The following is an 11,517-nucleotide window of genomic DNA, read 5'->3' on the forward strand; positions in this document are numbered from 1 at the left end:
TACATCGCACAGAGCTATTTTGTCAAATATTTAATTTTTGTAAGGAAATGTGAATGTTAGGGTTATTTTTTGTGCCACCATTGACGTTGTCATGCAAAACATAGGAATTGACTCCATGTTTTTGAGTTTATTCCAAATATAAGCTGAGATATGAAGAAAAATGTAGATTGTGGCGGTCATTTTGAAAAGTGTCATGGCGGCCATAATATCCAAATTCAGAATGTCCACCTACTTAGATCATGTTTATTTTTGCATATTTGAATTCTTCATGTCAAAATACATATATGTAGCCCTTTAGTTTGTCACTTTAGTCCATATAACACGTGAGATATGGCCCGCATAAGATTTTCAGGCGGCCATTTTGAAAAGTGTCATGGCGGCCAAACAAACCAAATTCAGAATGTCCACCTACCTAGACTACACTACTCCACGTCCAGACTCTCCATTGAGACCAGGTGGATGCTTGTAACCCTCAACGTTTAGCGTCCCATTTGTTTGGCAAGCTACAGATTTCAGCTACCCGACTATTTTGTATATTGTCATTTGGACTCAAACTAAAACATTTATTCTGTATTGATGTGACCTGGGGTTCCAATATGAAAATATCCCGATAGTCTTGTTGCATTTGGAGACCGGCATCGAAAATCTGTCACAAGAATAGTAGGCTACTCTTTGCTTGCAGGAAAGTCTCCAAAACAGAAACGAAACCGCTAATGTTTTAATAATTTGTTTTTTGTTAATCTGAGTGTGAAGTATTACCATTTGAAATGATCAATTAGACTTTCCCGAATATACCGGATAAAATATATGTAAACAGCAAAGCGGAGCTTGCTTTATTGAGTTAGATTGAAAACATATATGTGCCCATCTTTAAAGAAAGAAAACGCACATTAGGAATTTTAACGTACCTCGTTTTAAACAGCCTTTAAGGAGAAGGACAAAACTGATGACTTTTTTTTTCAATCAATCAATCAATCAATCAATATGAGGCTTATATCGCGCGTATTCCGTGGGTACAGTTCTAAGCGCAGGGATTTTTTATATATTTTTTTTTATGCAATTTATATCGCGCACATATTCAAGGCGCAGGGATTTATTTATGCCGTGTGAGATGGATTTTTTTTACACAATACATCACGCATTCACTCGGCCAGCAGATCGCAGCCATTTTTTTTTTTTTTAATGAAATAGTGTTCATATTCGTTCCTGGTATGGACAGAAAGATAAAAGAATGTTAAATCCTCTATTATCAATCGTATTTAAGAGAATTTTTTTATGGAGAGGGATTTACTTAGTCTAAAGCTGAAAAAAACTCAAAATCACCAACAATCGAGTTACGCCAAAATTCCACGATGACGTTAGCTGTATTTGCTATGACGAAGGCGACAATACAAATCACACAAAGAGAGCATGTGTACCAAGCACATTGAAATGTACGCAGTCATGAAAGATTGCCATAAGCAACAGGTAGGGTATCGCCTCAAATGACACACACATGCACAAAGAATAGCCTTCATATTCAGTATTTGTCTGCGTGGCATAGTGCCACCTGCGCATGAAAAGCCCTAGCAGCCCCTCTTTGAAAGACAGTCACAAGAACACCCCCTCAGTGTAAAGACACCCCGATTTTGCCGTGGCTCTATATATCTCTCTCTCATTTTCTCTCTCTCGCTCTGTGTGTCTCTTTCTCGTTCCCTCTCACTGTCTATGTCCCTCTCTCTCTTTCTCTCTCTCTGTCCGTCTCGTTCTCTCTCTCTCTCTCTCTCTCTTTCTCTCTCTCTGTCCGTCTCGTTCTCTCTCTCTCTCTCTCTCTCTTTCTTTCTCTCTCTCTGTCCGTCTCGTTCTCTCTCTCTCTCTCTCTCTCTCTCTCTCTCTCTCTCTCTCTTTCTCCTTTCTTTCTCTCTCTCTGTCCGTCTCGTTCTCTCTCTCTCTCTCTCTCTTTCTCTCTTTCTCTCTCTCTGTCCGTCTCGTTCTCTCTCTCTCTCTCTCTCTCTCTCTCTCTTTCTTTCTCTCTCTCTGTCCGTCTCGTTCTCTCTCTCTCTCTCTCTCTCTCTCTCTCTTTCTCTCTTTCTCTCTCTCTGTCCGTCTCGTTCTCTCTCTCTCTCTCTCTCTCTCTTTCTCTCTTTCTCTCTCTCTGTCCGTCTCGTTCTCTCTCTCTCTCTCTCTCTCTCTTTCTCTCTCTCTGTCCGTCTCGTTCTCTCGCTCTCTCTCTCTCTCTCTAGCTCTCTCTCTCTCTCCCTCTCTCTCTCTCTCTCCCTCTCTCTCTCTCTCTCTCCCTCTCTCTCTCTCTCTCTATGTCTCTCTGTCCGTCTCGCTCTCTCGCTCTCTCTCTCTCTCTCTCTCTCTCTCTCTGTCCGTCTCGCTCTCTCGCGCTCTCTCTCTCTCTCTCTGTCCGTCTCGCTCTCTCGCTCTCTCTCTCTCTCTCTCTCTCTGTCCGTCTCGCTCTCTCGCTCTCTCTCTCTCTCTCCCTCTCTCTCTCTCTCTCTCTCTCTCTCTCTCTCGCACACACACACACACACGCTCGCGCACTCACATATCAGTACACACACACATACACACACACACACACATACACACACACACATGCACTGACACTAACACACACACTCTAAGAATTGAGCATTTTTAGCATTCCGTTCATAACGTTTCCACATTTGCCCCCATTTAACGACCCCCTCCACTTTTAAAGACCTATTGCTATTGATTTTTGTCTCCAGATTTAAAAGAAGGTCTTTCAATAATGATAATAATAATAACAAATGAGCATTTATATAGCACAACATCATAACTTTACAATTATGCTCTTTTGCGCTTGACACATTTAAAATTAAAACACAGTTATACAAGCATTTACATCTACATTCATAGTCAACAACGCTTAATCAAAAGCATACACCATCAAACATACATTACACAAAATTCGTCCACTAACTAAGTGATAAAAACATGAATAAAATAGGTAGTGAAAACAAGGAGGGGTCCCACTGTATTTGAACGTGTGTATACGCACCTACTCACACGATTGAAAGGTGTACAGTTCACTGTCACTGCTTGAAAAGAGATCACTGAATGCACTTACCACCCCCGTCGCCCAACCATTAAAAAAAAATCGCTGGTTGGTGCCAGCGTTTACCTGTAAAGCCTATACTAGTTCGGTGAGATTGAATTGAATTTAGGGCTGGAACGAATAGAGGACCGGGGTTTTCATGACTGTTTGCCTCAGATTCGTTGATGACACAACCATTTGTCGAGGATAGCGTAGGCACCCGGTCTGCTCCCCGCCTAAAAAAGGCCAGTGCCGTTCCGTCTTCGAGGGACTGCGTGGGTTTCATTTCGGAGTTTTCCTTCTCCTATACGAGTTTCCTTCCATGGCCGGATGATGAGCCTCCTAGCGCTCTACCCTCGTTTTGAATTCAGAGTGGTCTTCTCTTAGGATAGCTGCCTGCCAGGGTTGACGAGCCTATCCTGCCCGGCTATTTGACCCATAGCTGGAGGTTGGTTCGTGGGCACCTGGGCGTTTCCACACACCGGTGGGCCCGCATGCCGCACGTCTAGGGGCCAACCTCCTCCGAGTCCTTGTAGTCTAGCCTGGGGCCTTGCGGTACCCAGTTTACGCCTGTCGCCGCGATGGAGGCACTACATAGGGCTTGTTGTGGAGAGGTTATTGTACTGGCAGGAGAGACTGACGCATTCTGCTCTCTTTTCGCATTGTCCTAAAAAGGACAGACGGTGCTAGCCAGCGGTGAGGGCTGAAAGCGAGAAGTGACAAGCACAAGACATTTCGCCAACACACTAGACACGTCACACAACCGTTTGGCAGGCTGTTTGCCTCAGAGATAGTGCATACATTTCGATCTTTCCGTCTTCCGCCCCCTCCCCCCCCCCCTCCCCCTCTCAGTCCATTTGTCCGTCTGTCTGCCCCTCGCTCTGTCTCTCTCTCTGACTGTCTGTCTCTGTCTCTGCCTGTCCTTCTCTGCCTGTCTGTCTGTCTGTCTGTCCGTCTGTGGTTCTAGCTGGCTGGCTGTCTGTCTGTCTGTCTGTCAGTATCTGTTTGTGTCTGTCTGTGTCTGTCTGTGTCTGTCTGTCTCTGTCTGTCTCTGTCAGTGTCTGTCTGTCTGTCTGTCTGTCTGTCTCTCTCTCTCTCTCTGCCCCCCCCCCCTTCTCCTCATCCCCCTCACCCTTTCATATTCTTCTTCACCTTTTCTTCTAATCACTGTCTGTGTTTTGACGCGGTATGGCTAAACTTCTGATGCAGTTTAATTATGCTCTGTCTCGTGACAGCTCTACTTTTGCACACACACAAATTTACGTCACGCGTCGAACATTGTGAATTGATTTGATTCGTAGACGATCACCCCGAATCGATAGTTTTGACACCGCACAGATTACTACGCATATCGATTTTAAGTTTCGATAACCTGTAAGTTGAGTGACTGACGAGTTGAATACCCGCTGTCATATTGAATTGCAAGGTAGGTCATCCTTTTATAAGAGCGAAAGGTCGGGCAGATTGTTCTGGAATCTGATGTCATTCGAATAAAATATTTTGTCGTGTTTCTTAGAGCGAGACGTGAGTGTTAAACGTTATTGTAATTTATAAGATTCCGTAATTGGTGAGAATTATCAGAATTCGGTGAGTAATATGTAGTACAATGTTCATACATGCGCTATACTAACTTGTTATACTATAAAACCGTTCAGATTGAGAATTTTGTGAGTATACACACAATACTAAGCATAGATACGAAAAAGGAATCTTTCTTAACTGGGTGAGTATATAATGTTGGTACAAAAATATTATGTCTCAGAATTAGACAAGTAAATTTGTATATATACATATATTGCTAATATTAAAAAGTCAATTAAGCATTACTCTGAGGATTTGATGGGTATAAAATGTTACCACAAAAAATTAATATGCTTGTCATGTTTGTTTTTTGTGTCTTGATCGTTAATTTGGAATATTGACGAAAAATGGAAAAGTTTGTCGGAAAAGCGCAATTAGCGGTTTTGTGGTTGTGGCTGTGCAGTTTGTAACCCCTCTCTCCATGGGAGTTTCCACCATATTTTAATTTGTAATTTTTTTCTTGTTCTCCTTTTCTATTTTTAATTTTTTATATTTAGTCAAGTTTTGACTAAATATTTTAACATCGAGGGGGAATCGAAACGAGGGTCGTGGTGTATGTGTGTCTGTCTGTCTGTGCGTGTGTGTGTGTGTGTGTGTGTGTGTGTAGAGCGATTCAGACTAAACTACTGGACCGATCTTTATGAAATTTGACATGAGAGTTCCTGGGTATGAAATCCCCGAACGTTTTTTAAATTTTTTTGATAAATGTCTTTGATGACGTCATATCCGGCTTTTCGTGAAAGTTGAGGCGGCACTGTCACGCCCTCATTTTTCAACCAAATTGGTTGAAATTTTGGTCAAGTAATCTTCGACAAAGCCCGGACTTCGGTATTGCATTTCAGCTTGGTGGCTTAAAAATTAATTAATGACTTTGGTCATTAAAAATCTGAAAATTGTAAAAAAAAACAAAAATTTATAAAACGATCCAAATTTACGTTTATCTTATTCTCCATCATTTGCTGATTCCAAAAACATATAAATATGTTATATTCGGATTAAAAACAAGCTCTGAAAATTAAATATATAAACATTATTATCAAAATTAAATATTCCAAATCAATTTAAAAACAGTTTCATCTTATTCCTTGTCGGTTCCTGATTCCAAAAACATATAGATATGATATGTTTGGATTAAAAACACGCTCAGAAAGTTAAAACGAAGAGAGGTACAGAAAAGCGTGCTATGCAGCATAGCGCAACCACTACCCCGCTCTTCTTGTCAATTTCACTGCCTATGCCGTGAGCGGTGGACCACGAGTATACGGTCTTGCTGCGTTGCATTGCGTTCAGTTTCATTCTGTGAGTTCGACAGCTACTTGACTAAATATTGTATTTTCGCCTTACGCGACTTGTTTGTACTTCGTTTACTTCATCTTGTAATTATTTTGCTTCCTGTATTGTAAACTCGCATAACTCTCACTTGAGTCCTGTTGTAGTCTATTATATATTTTAGAGCGCTTGAATTTGTTGATTTTAAAATTGTATCATTTCATTAACTATAGCCTACATATAATTACTGCTTAATTGAGTCATGGTTGAAAGACAGGTTTATATGCATCAAAGGCACCTGATTGTCCGTTCAATGTACTAATTTTGACGGACAAGGACTTTTTTGTCTCTGACATTGTAATTGTCAGTATTAGCGCTTGGCTATGATTCTCTCTACCTCATCTTTTTTGCCCTTTCAGCTCAACGAACATTTTATCATTTAACACACACACACACTGATCATGCCGGTGCGCGGAAAAAGAAGCTGTTCCCTCTGCATCTCCTTTGGCCTGCATGTGGTGGGACTGGCTGCTCTGGTGGCTGGGATGTGTTCGCCATATTGGTCACGTGTCTATGACGAAACTTCCGGCGCCGTCACGGTCTACAATGGACTTTTCGTCTCCTTGGACCCTCAGGGCAACTTTACTCTCACAGACTTTAACCAATTCAAAGACGGTGAGAACTTCTTTAATAGAAATCGCTGAAGTTATGTAAAACTTCTGTCTGTAGGGCTAACACACAAAAAAAGTTTCAGCCGTCCAAGGTAGTGTATCCTATCATAGCCTCGGAGACTGCATGCACCTCTCTCTCTCTCTCCATCCGTTCATCCATTTAACCATCCGCATACTTTTTTCTTTTTTCTTGATTAATTAAAAAAATATCTTTGTAGCTGACTCATTATTTATTACATATTAATTGACTTTTTTCTCTCTATGCAGCTGGCAGAAACGATACCCAGCTGTACGGAGTGCTGGCCCTGTCGTTCGGAATTGGGTCCATGTTTCTGCAGTTCTTCCTAGTGCAGGCCTATGGCTTTGCCTTCTACAACGCGTCGTGCGGCAAGGCTTACAATCCGGACTGGCTCATGATCTTCTCGCTGCTGTCTGGTCAGTGGTGGCGCTTGTAGTTGTCCTAGGGTGCTTCGCCCTAGTATACTATCGGGTGTTGTTTTTATGCACATGGGTATGCGGTCCGCCATGCGCATGCGTTATGTAGACAGGCGTTAGAAGCCCATGATCTCTTATGGGCAGAATATATACCTGCGCAGTTTCAGCGGCACAGACGACGCACTGCCTATTATTTATGCCGCGATAGGGATTATGACGAGTATTTGGCCTGTTATCCTTTCGTGCAACGTGTAGCGGGCTGGGGTAATCTGCAGTGCGTCGTCTGTGCCGCTGAGACTGCGCAGGTCTATTCTGCCCATTAGGGGCAAATTATACCTGCGCAGAGTCAGCGGCACAGACGACGCACTGCAGATTATTGAGGTAATTCTTTTTTTTCCCAGCCCACTACACGTTGCGTGAAAAGAAAACAAGCCAAGTACTCGTCATAATCCCTATCGCAGCATGCAGCGCCGCTGACTCTGCGCAGGTATAAAATGCCACTTACAAGCTGTTTTTCTCCGATTTCTCGGACGACGTCATATTTACCTGTTTGTAAAAATTGATGCCACACTGTCACGGCAACAATTTGTTTTCCGAGTTTTAGTTGTTGTCATGGTGTCACAATCAAGACGTAACAGGGGGCCAGAAGCACAATGTGTAGTCGGGACGTGTACGGGTAGATTTTGACGTTACTCGTTCGCGTAGAAGAGACTTGCTTGTCATAAATGACATAATTATACGCGACGGGTAGATCCTGGCCAACGTGTGACGTAAAAGGTACATTTGACAGGGCTCCCCTACGTCCTATACCCACTAGAGGCCACAATCACGTACGAGAAATTAATGGAGGGGGTCCCGGGACGCGCTCAACCTTTAAAGACCGGATCCTGGAACGCACTAAATTTCCGTTGTCTTGCGTCGCCGCAAAGGTACTTTTTTCAGAGGCACACCAACACACTTATGTTTGACATAGAACATTATAATAGAAAGACGAAAAGTCAAGTTGAAAGTGTGTGTGTGTGTGTTGCATTTGACACGGTATAGTTGAAGTGTCCTCAGTCTCGAATATTCTTGAGATATAAAAAAAAAAAAAGCCTTCATATCACAAGACGTTAGTACACAGGGGTTTTGGGGACCAGGGACTTTTGGGACCCTCTAAAACACCGCCTGGGGGGTCCATGGACCCTCTCAAAATGAAAAATGGGGGTCCCGGGACCCTTTTGGACGGGCGTCCGTGGGGAGCCCTGCATTTGATGACGTTGCACGTACACGTTTTGAAAAAAAAGTACTTTCTTCTGGACTGTCATTGTTATCTTTTAATGCATGCGTTGATTCAATTTATTTTTCTCCTCCAGGGTTCGTGTGCATCACATGCCTGGTTCTCTACGAGCAGTTCCTGGGACGCAATCTGAAGCAACTTGCCAGCACCAACGTCATCAAAATGGATTACTCGCGGGGTTTCGTCATCATTTTCATCGCTCTGGCTTTCGTCGCCGCTTTCTTCACCGTCTGCGACCGCACTAACAACCCCAAAGACGACAACGGCGACAGCTTCGGCAAGAAGAAAAAGGGCAAGCGTTGAGAGGAAACGGTTTGAAAGGGCTGACGCCGTGAGGTGGAACTTTTCTGACTTTCAGGGGGATGATACACATGTGTGTTGGCCTATACACGAGGGATTTGGTGAACAATCTGACAACGAAGGCCGGAAGGTGGGGGAATGTTTTGAAGATGAAAACGTATTCTTTAGAATGAACTGTAGCATGATTTTCTTGTTCTCTTTCGAATAAAGTGTCACTTGTAATATATTGTACTACGTTGCGAGCCCCTGGAGCAATTTGTTGATTAGTGCTTTTGTGATCAAGAAACAATTGACAAGTGGCTCTATTCCATCCCCTCCCTTTCCCCGTCGCGATATAACGGTTGAAAACGACGTTAAACACCAACTAAAGAAAGAAAGAAATGGCATAGTCGCTATCTATTTGCTCGTTTATTAGTTAGTTTAGGTTTGTTTGTTTGCTTGTTGTTTTTGTGTTGCCCTTCCCACCCCCCCCCCCCCCCCCCCCAATTTAAAAAAAAATTCCGTTTAGTTCACTGGACAAACCCTGTGTTTTTTATTTTTCCTTTTTTTTCCCAAAGACTAAACATTGTTTTACGCGTTGTGAAAAATAATTTTAACAACACGTAGGCTCAGTGTGGAATAAAGCAAAGAGATGAGAAAGAGAAAATCGAGGCCTCCTACCGACTTTTTGTCTCAGAGCGCTTGTTCCAATGTTGTTGTTGTTGTTGTTGTTGTTGTTGTTGTTGTTGTTGTTGTTGTTGTTCAATGTTGTTGTTGTTTTTGGTCGTCGTCCCTTTGTGTGTGTTTGAACATGCATTGATTTTGTTGGTCGGGTTTGTCGCATACCTATTCTATTTGCTTTGCTGTCTTGTACATTTGTTTTGGCTTAGAAACATGACCCTCAGATTTGCACATTTGAGTTTCGTATAATTTGTTAGTGATAGGCGTTTTTCCTGTAAAGGTGTGAACTGTATATACTGAATAGTTGCTCTTAGTTTATTGTACTCGTGCGTGTATATTAAATTCCATGTGTGTGTGTGTGTGTGTGTGTGTGTGTGTGTGTGTGTGTGTGTGTGTGTGTGTGTGTGTGTGTGTGAGAGAGAGAGAGAGAGAGAGAGAGAGTGTGTGTGTGTGTGTGTGTGTGTGTTTTGGGGAAGGGCTCCTAATATGGACCCCTGTTTCTCTCATGCTGATAACTAGTTTGTTTTCTTGCGAAGAAGTTTCATTTTGTGTTTGGTAGTCCTTCTCTCTTAGGTTAATCGTTAGAGTGTAATAGCTTTGATAGACATTCAGCAAAAATTAAATACAGAAAAAAATCACAAATGGTCCATATTAGGAGCCTGGGCGCCCAATATGGACCAGTGAAGCGGCCTTCACTAATCACTGTGAAAAGCCCCCTTTACTTCAAAATAACCTGATACAACTTAGTGTCCAAGTCCGACTAAATCAAATATGCTTTAGATTTATCTGTTTCGGGTTGGCGGTGAGAGCATTATTTGAAGCACACCAGGAAACTAAAGAAGCTGATCAAAAACAGAGTGAAAACAAGAGGCGAAGCCATCAAGGCTCACGTAAGAAATCGACAAACAGTAACACAAACTCAATCACTCCGTCACACATACACACACACACACACACACACACACACACACACACACACACACACACACACACACACACACACACACACAGGGGCGGATCTGGGTTTTGAAAGGGGGGGGTGCAAAGTTCTTTTTTTTGTTTTTGTATCTTATCAGCGAAGGCGCGAAGCGCCGAACCGATGGCGCGAAGCGCCGAGCATGCTAGGGGGGCCGGGGGCATGCCCCCCCGGAATTTTGTTTTAAAAAGGAAGCAAAATTGTGCAATCTGGTGCAATCTGAGCGTGTAAAGTGCTATTTTCAGGTGATACATTTTTCTTCTTTTTTTTTTTCTTCTTTTTTTTTTTCTTCTTTTTTTTTTGTCCCGCTGGGGGGGGGGGGTGCAATTGCACCCATTGCACCCCCCCAGATCCGCCCCTGCACACACACACAAACACACACACACACACACACACACACACACACACACACACACACACACACACAGAAAGAGAATAGGTGAAACTGTGCAAGAAAGCGAGACACTAGATCTAGATCTGTCTGTCTGCATGTACACTAGTTTCGGCCCGCTCAAAATAATAATGACCGAGACTTTCAGTACTTCCTTCGCGTGACGTCTAACCCTCTTACGTCATAATGTGACTTCAATGTAATGTGACGTCTTCAAATGTTAGAGTTTCTACCACAGACATACACACGCACACACACACGCACGCACAGACAGACAAAGTTACGATCGCATAGGCTACACTTACGTGAGCCAATAAGTGAAATTATCAACTTCCACGAAAAGAAGACTATTTGATATATTATTTTGAAATCTCGAGGGCTAGTTATAGGTTATTTTCAGCAAGCTTTTTAATAAATTAATGAAAATAGCCTTTAGCTTTTATTTTCTTCGATTTGTTGAAGGTGGTCCATATTAGGGGATTTACACATACTTTGAGATTTTGCTATTATTTTTGGCTCACGTAAGTGTAGCCTATGCGATGCTAACTTTTGTCTGTCTGTGCGTGTGTATGTGTGTATGTTTATGATAGAAACTTTAACATTTGACTGAACACCAAAATACTAATTGTACATGGTTATTATCCAAGCAACAGCTTCAAAGTATTGAAGCAATGATCAACATTTTGTCGGCACGTATGTAGTTAAAGTGTGTATCCAAAGAAAACGGGTGGTGGGGGGTTGGGGGGGGGGGGGGTAAAAACAGGTGACTGGTTTGTGTCGTGTGTGGTATGTAGACCAGGTCAGGGGTCAAGGTTAAGTCAGATCGCGTGAAGGATTGTGGTATAGATACAGTTCTCACCCAGCTGCAGTTTGCCGATTCGGGGAAGACGATTTCACATTGTTCGGTTT

General features: G+C 42.7%; 1 protein-coding gene across 4 annotated transcripts; it reads left to right on the top strand.

Annotated features, from left to right (window-relative positions):
* Positions 1–4,340: 4,340 nt before the first annotated feature.
* Positions 4,341–9,061, top strand: LOC138980232 (uncharacterized). 4 transcript variants are annotated; one of them, XM_070353075.1, is made up of 4 exons: positions 4,341–4,472; positions 6,316–6,571; positions 6,835–7,002; positions 8,358–9,061. In XM_070353075.1, the coding sequence occupies exons 2-4, from the start codon at positions 6,358–6,360 to the stop codon at positions 8,582–8,584; spliced, it is 609 nt and encodes a 202-aa protein (XP_070209176.1). In that variant the 5' UTR covers positions 4,341–4,472; positions 6,316–6,357; the 3' UTR covers positions 8,585–9,061. The 4 variants fall into 4 exon arrangements, with proteins under 4 accessions (XP_070209176.1, XP_070209175.1, XP_070209177.1 ...); XM_070353074.1 differs by lacking the exon at positions 4,341–4,472 and adding an exon at positions 4,497–4,633; XM_070353076.1 differs by lacking the exon at positions 4,341–4,472 and adding an exon at positions 4,502–4,570.
* Positions 9,062–11,517: the final 2,456 nt, after the last annotated feature.

This window comes from Littorina saxatilis, linkage group LG11 (assembly GCF_037325665.1).
Source record: "Littorina saxatilis isolate snail1 linkage group LG11, US_GU_Lsax_2.0, whole genome shotgun sequence".
Lineage (NCBI taxonomy): Eukaryota > Metazoa > Mollusca > Gastropoda > Littorinimorpha > Littorinidae > Littorina > Littorina saxatilis.

Coding starts and splice junctions, on each gene's coding strand:
- LOC138980232 (XM_070353075.1), top strand. CDS start 6,358: ATGCCGGTGCGCGGAAAAAGAAGCTGTTCCCTCTGCATCTCCTTTGGC. Junction 6,572..6,834: donor CTTTAACCAATTCAAAGACG/GTGAGAACTTCT, acceptor CTCTCTATGCAG/CTGGCAGAAACGATACCCAG. Junction 7,003..8,357: donor GATCTTCTCGCTGCTGTCTG/GTCAGTGGTGGC, acceptor TTTCTCCTCCAG/GGTTCGTGTGCATCACATGC.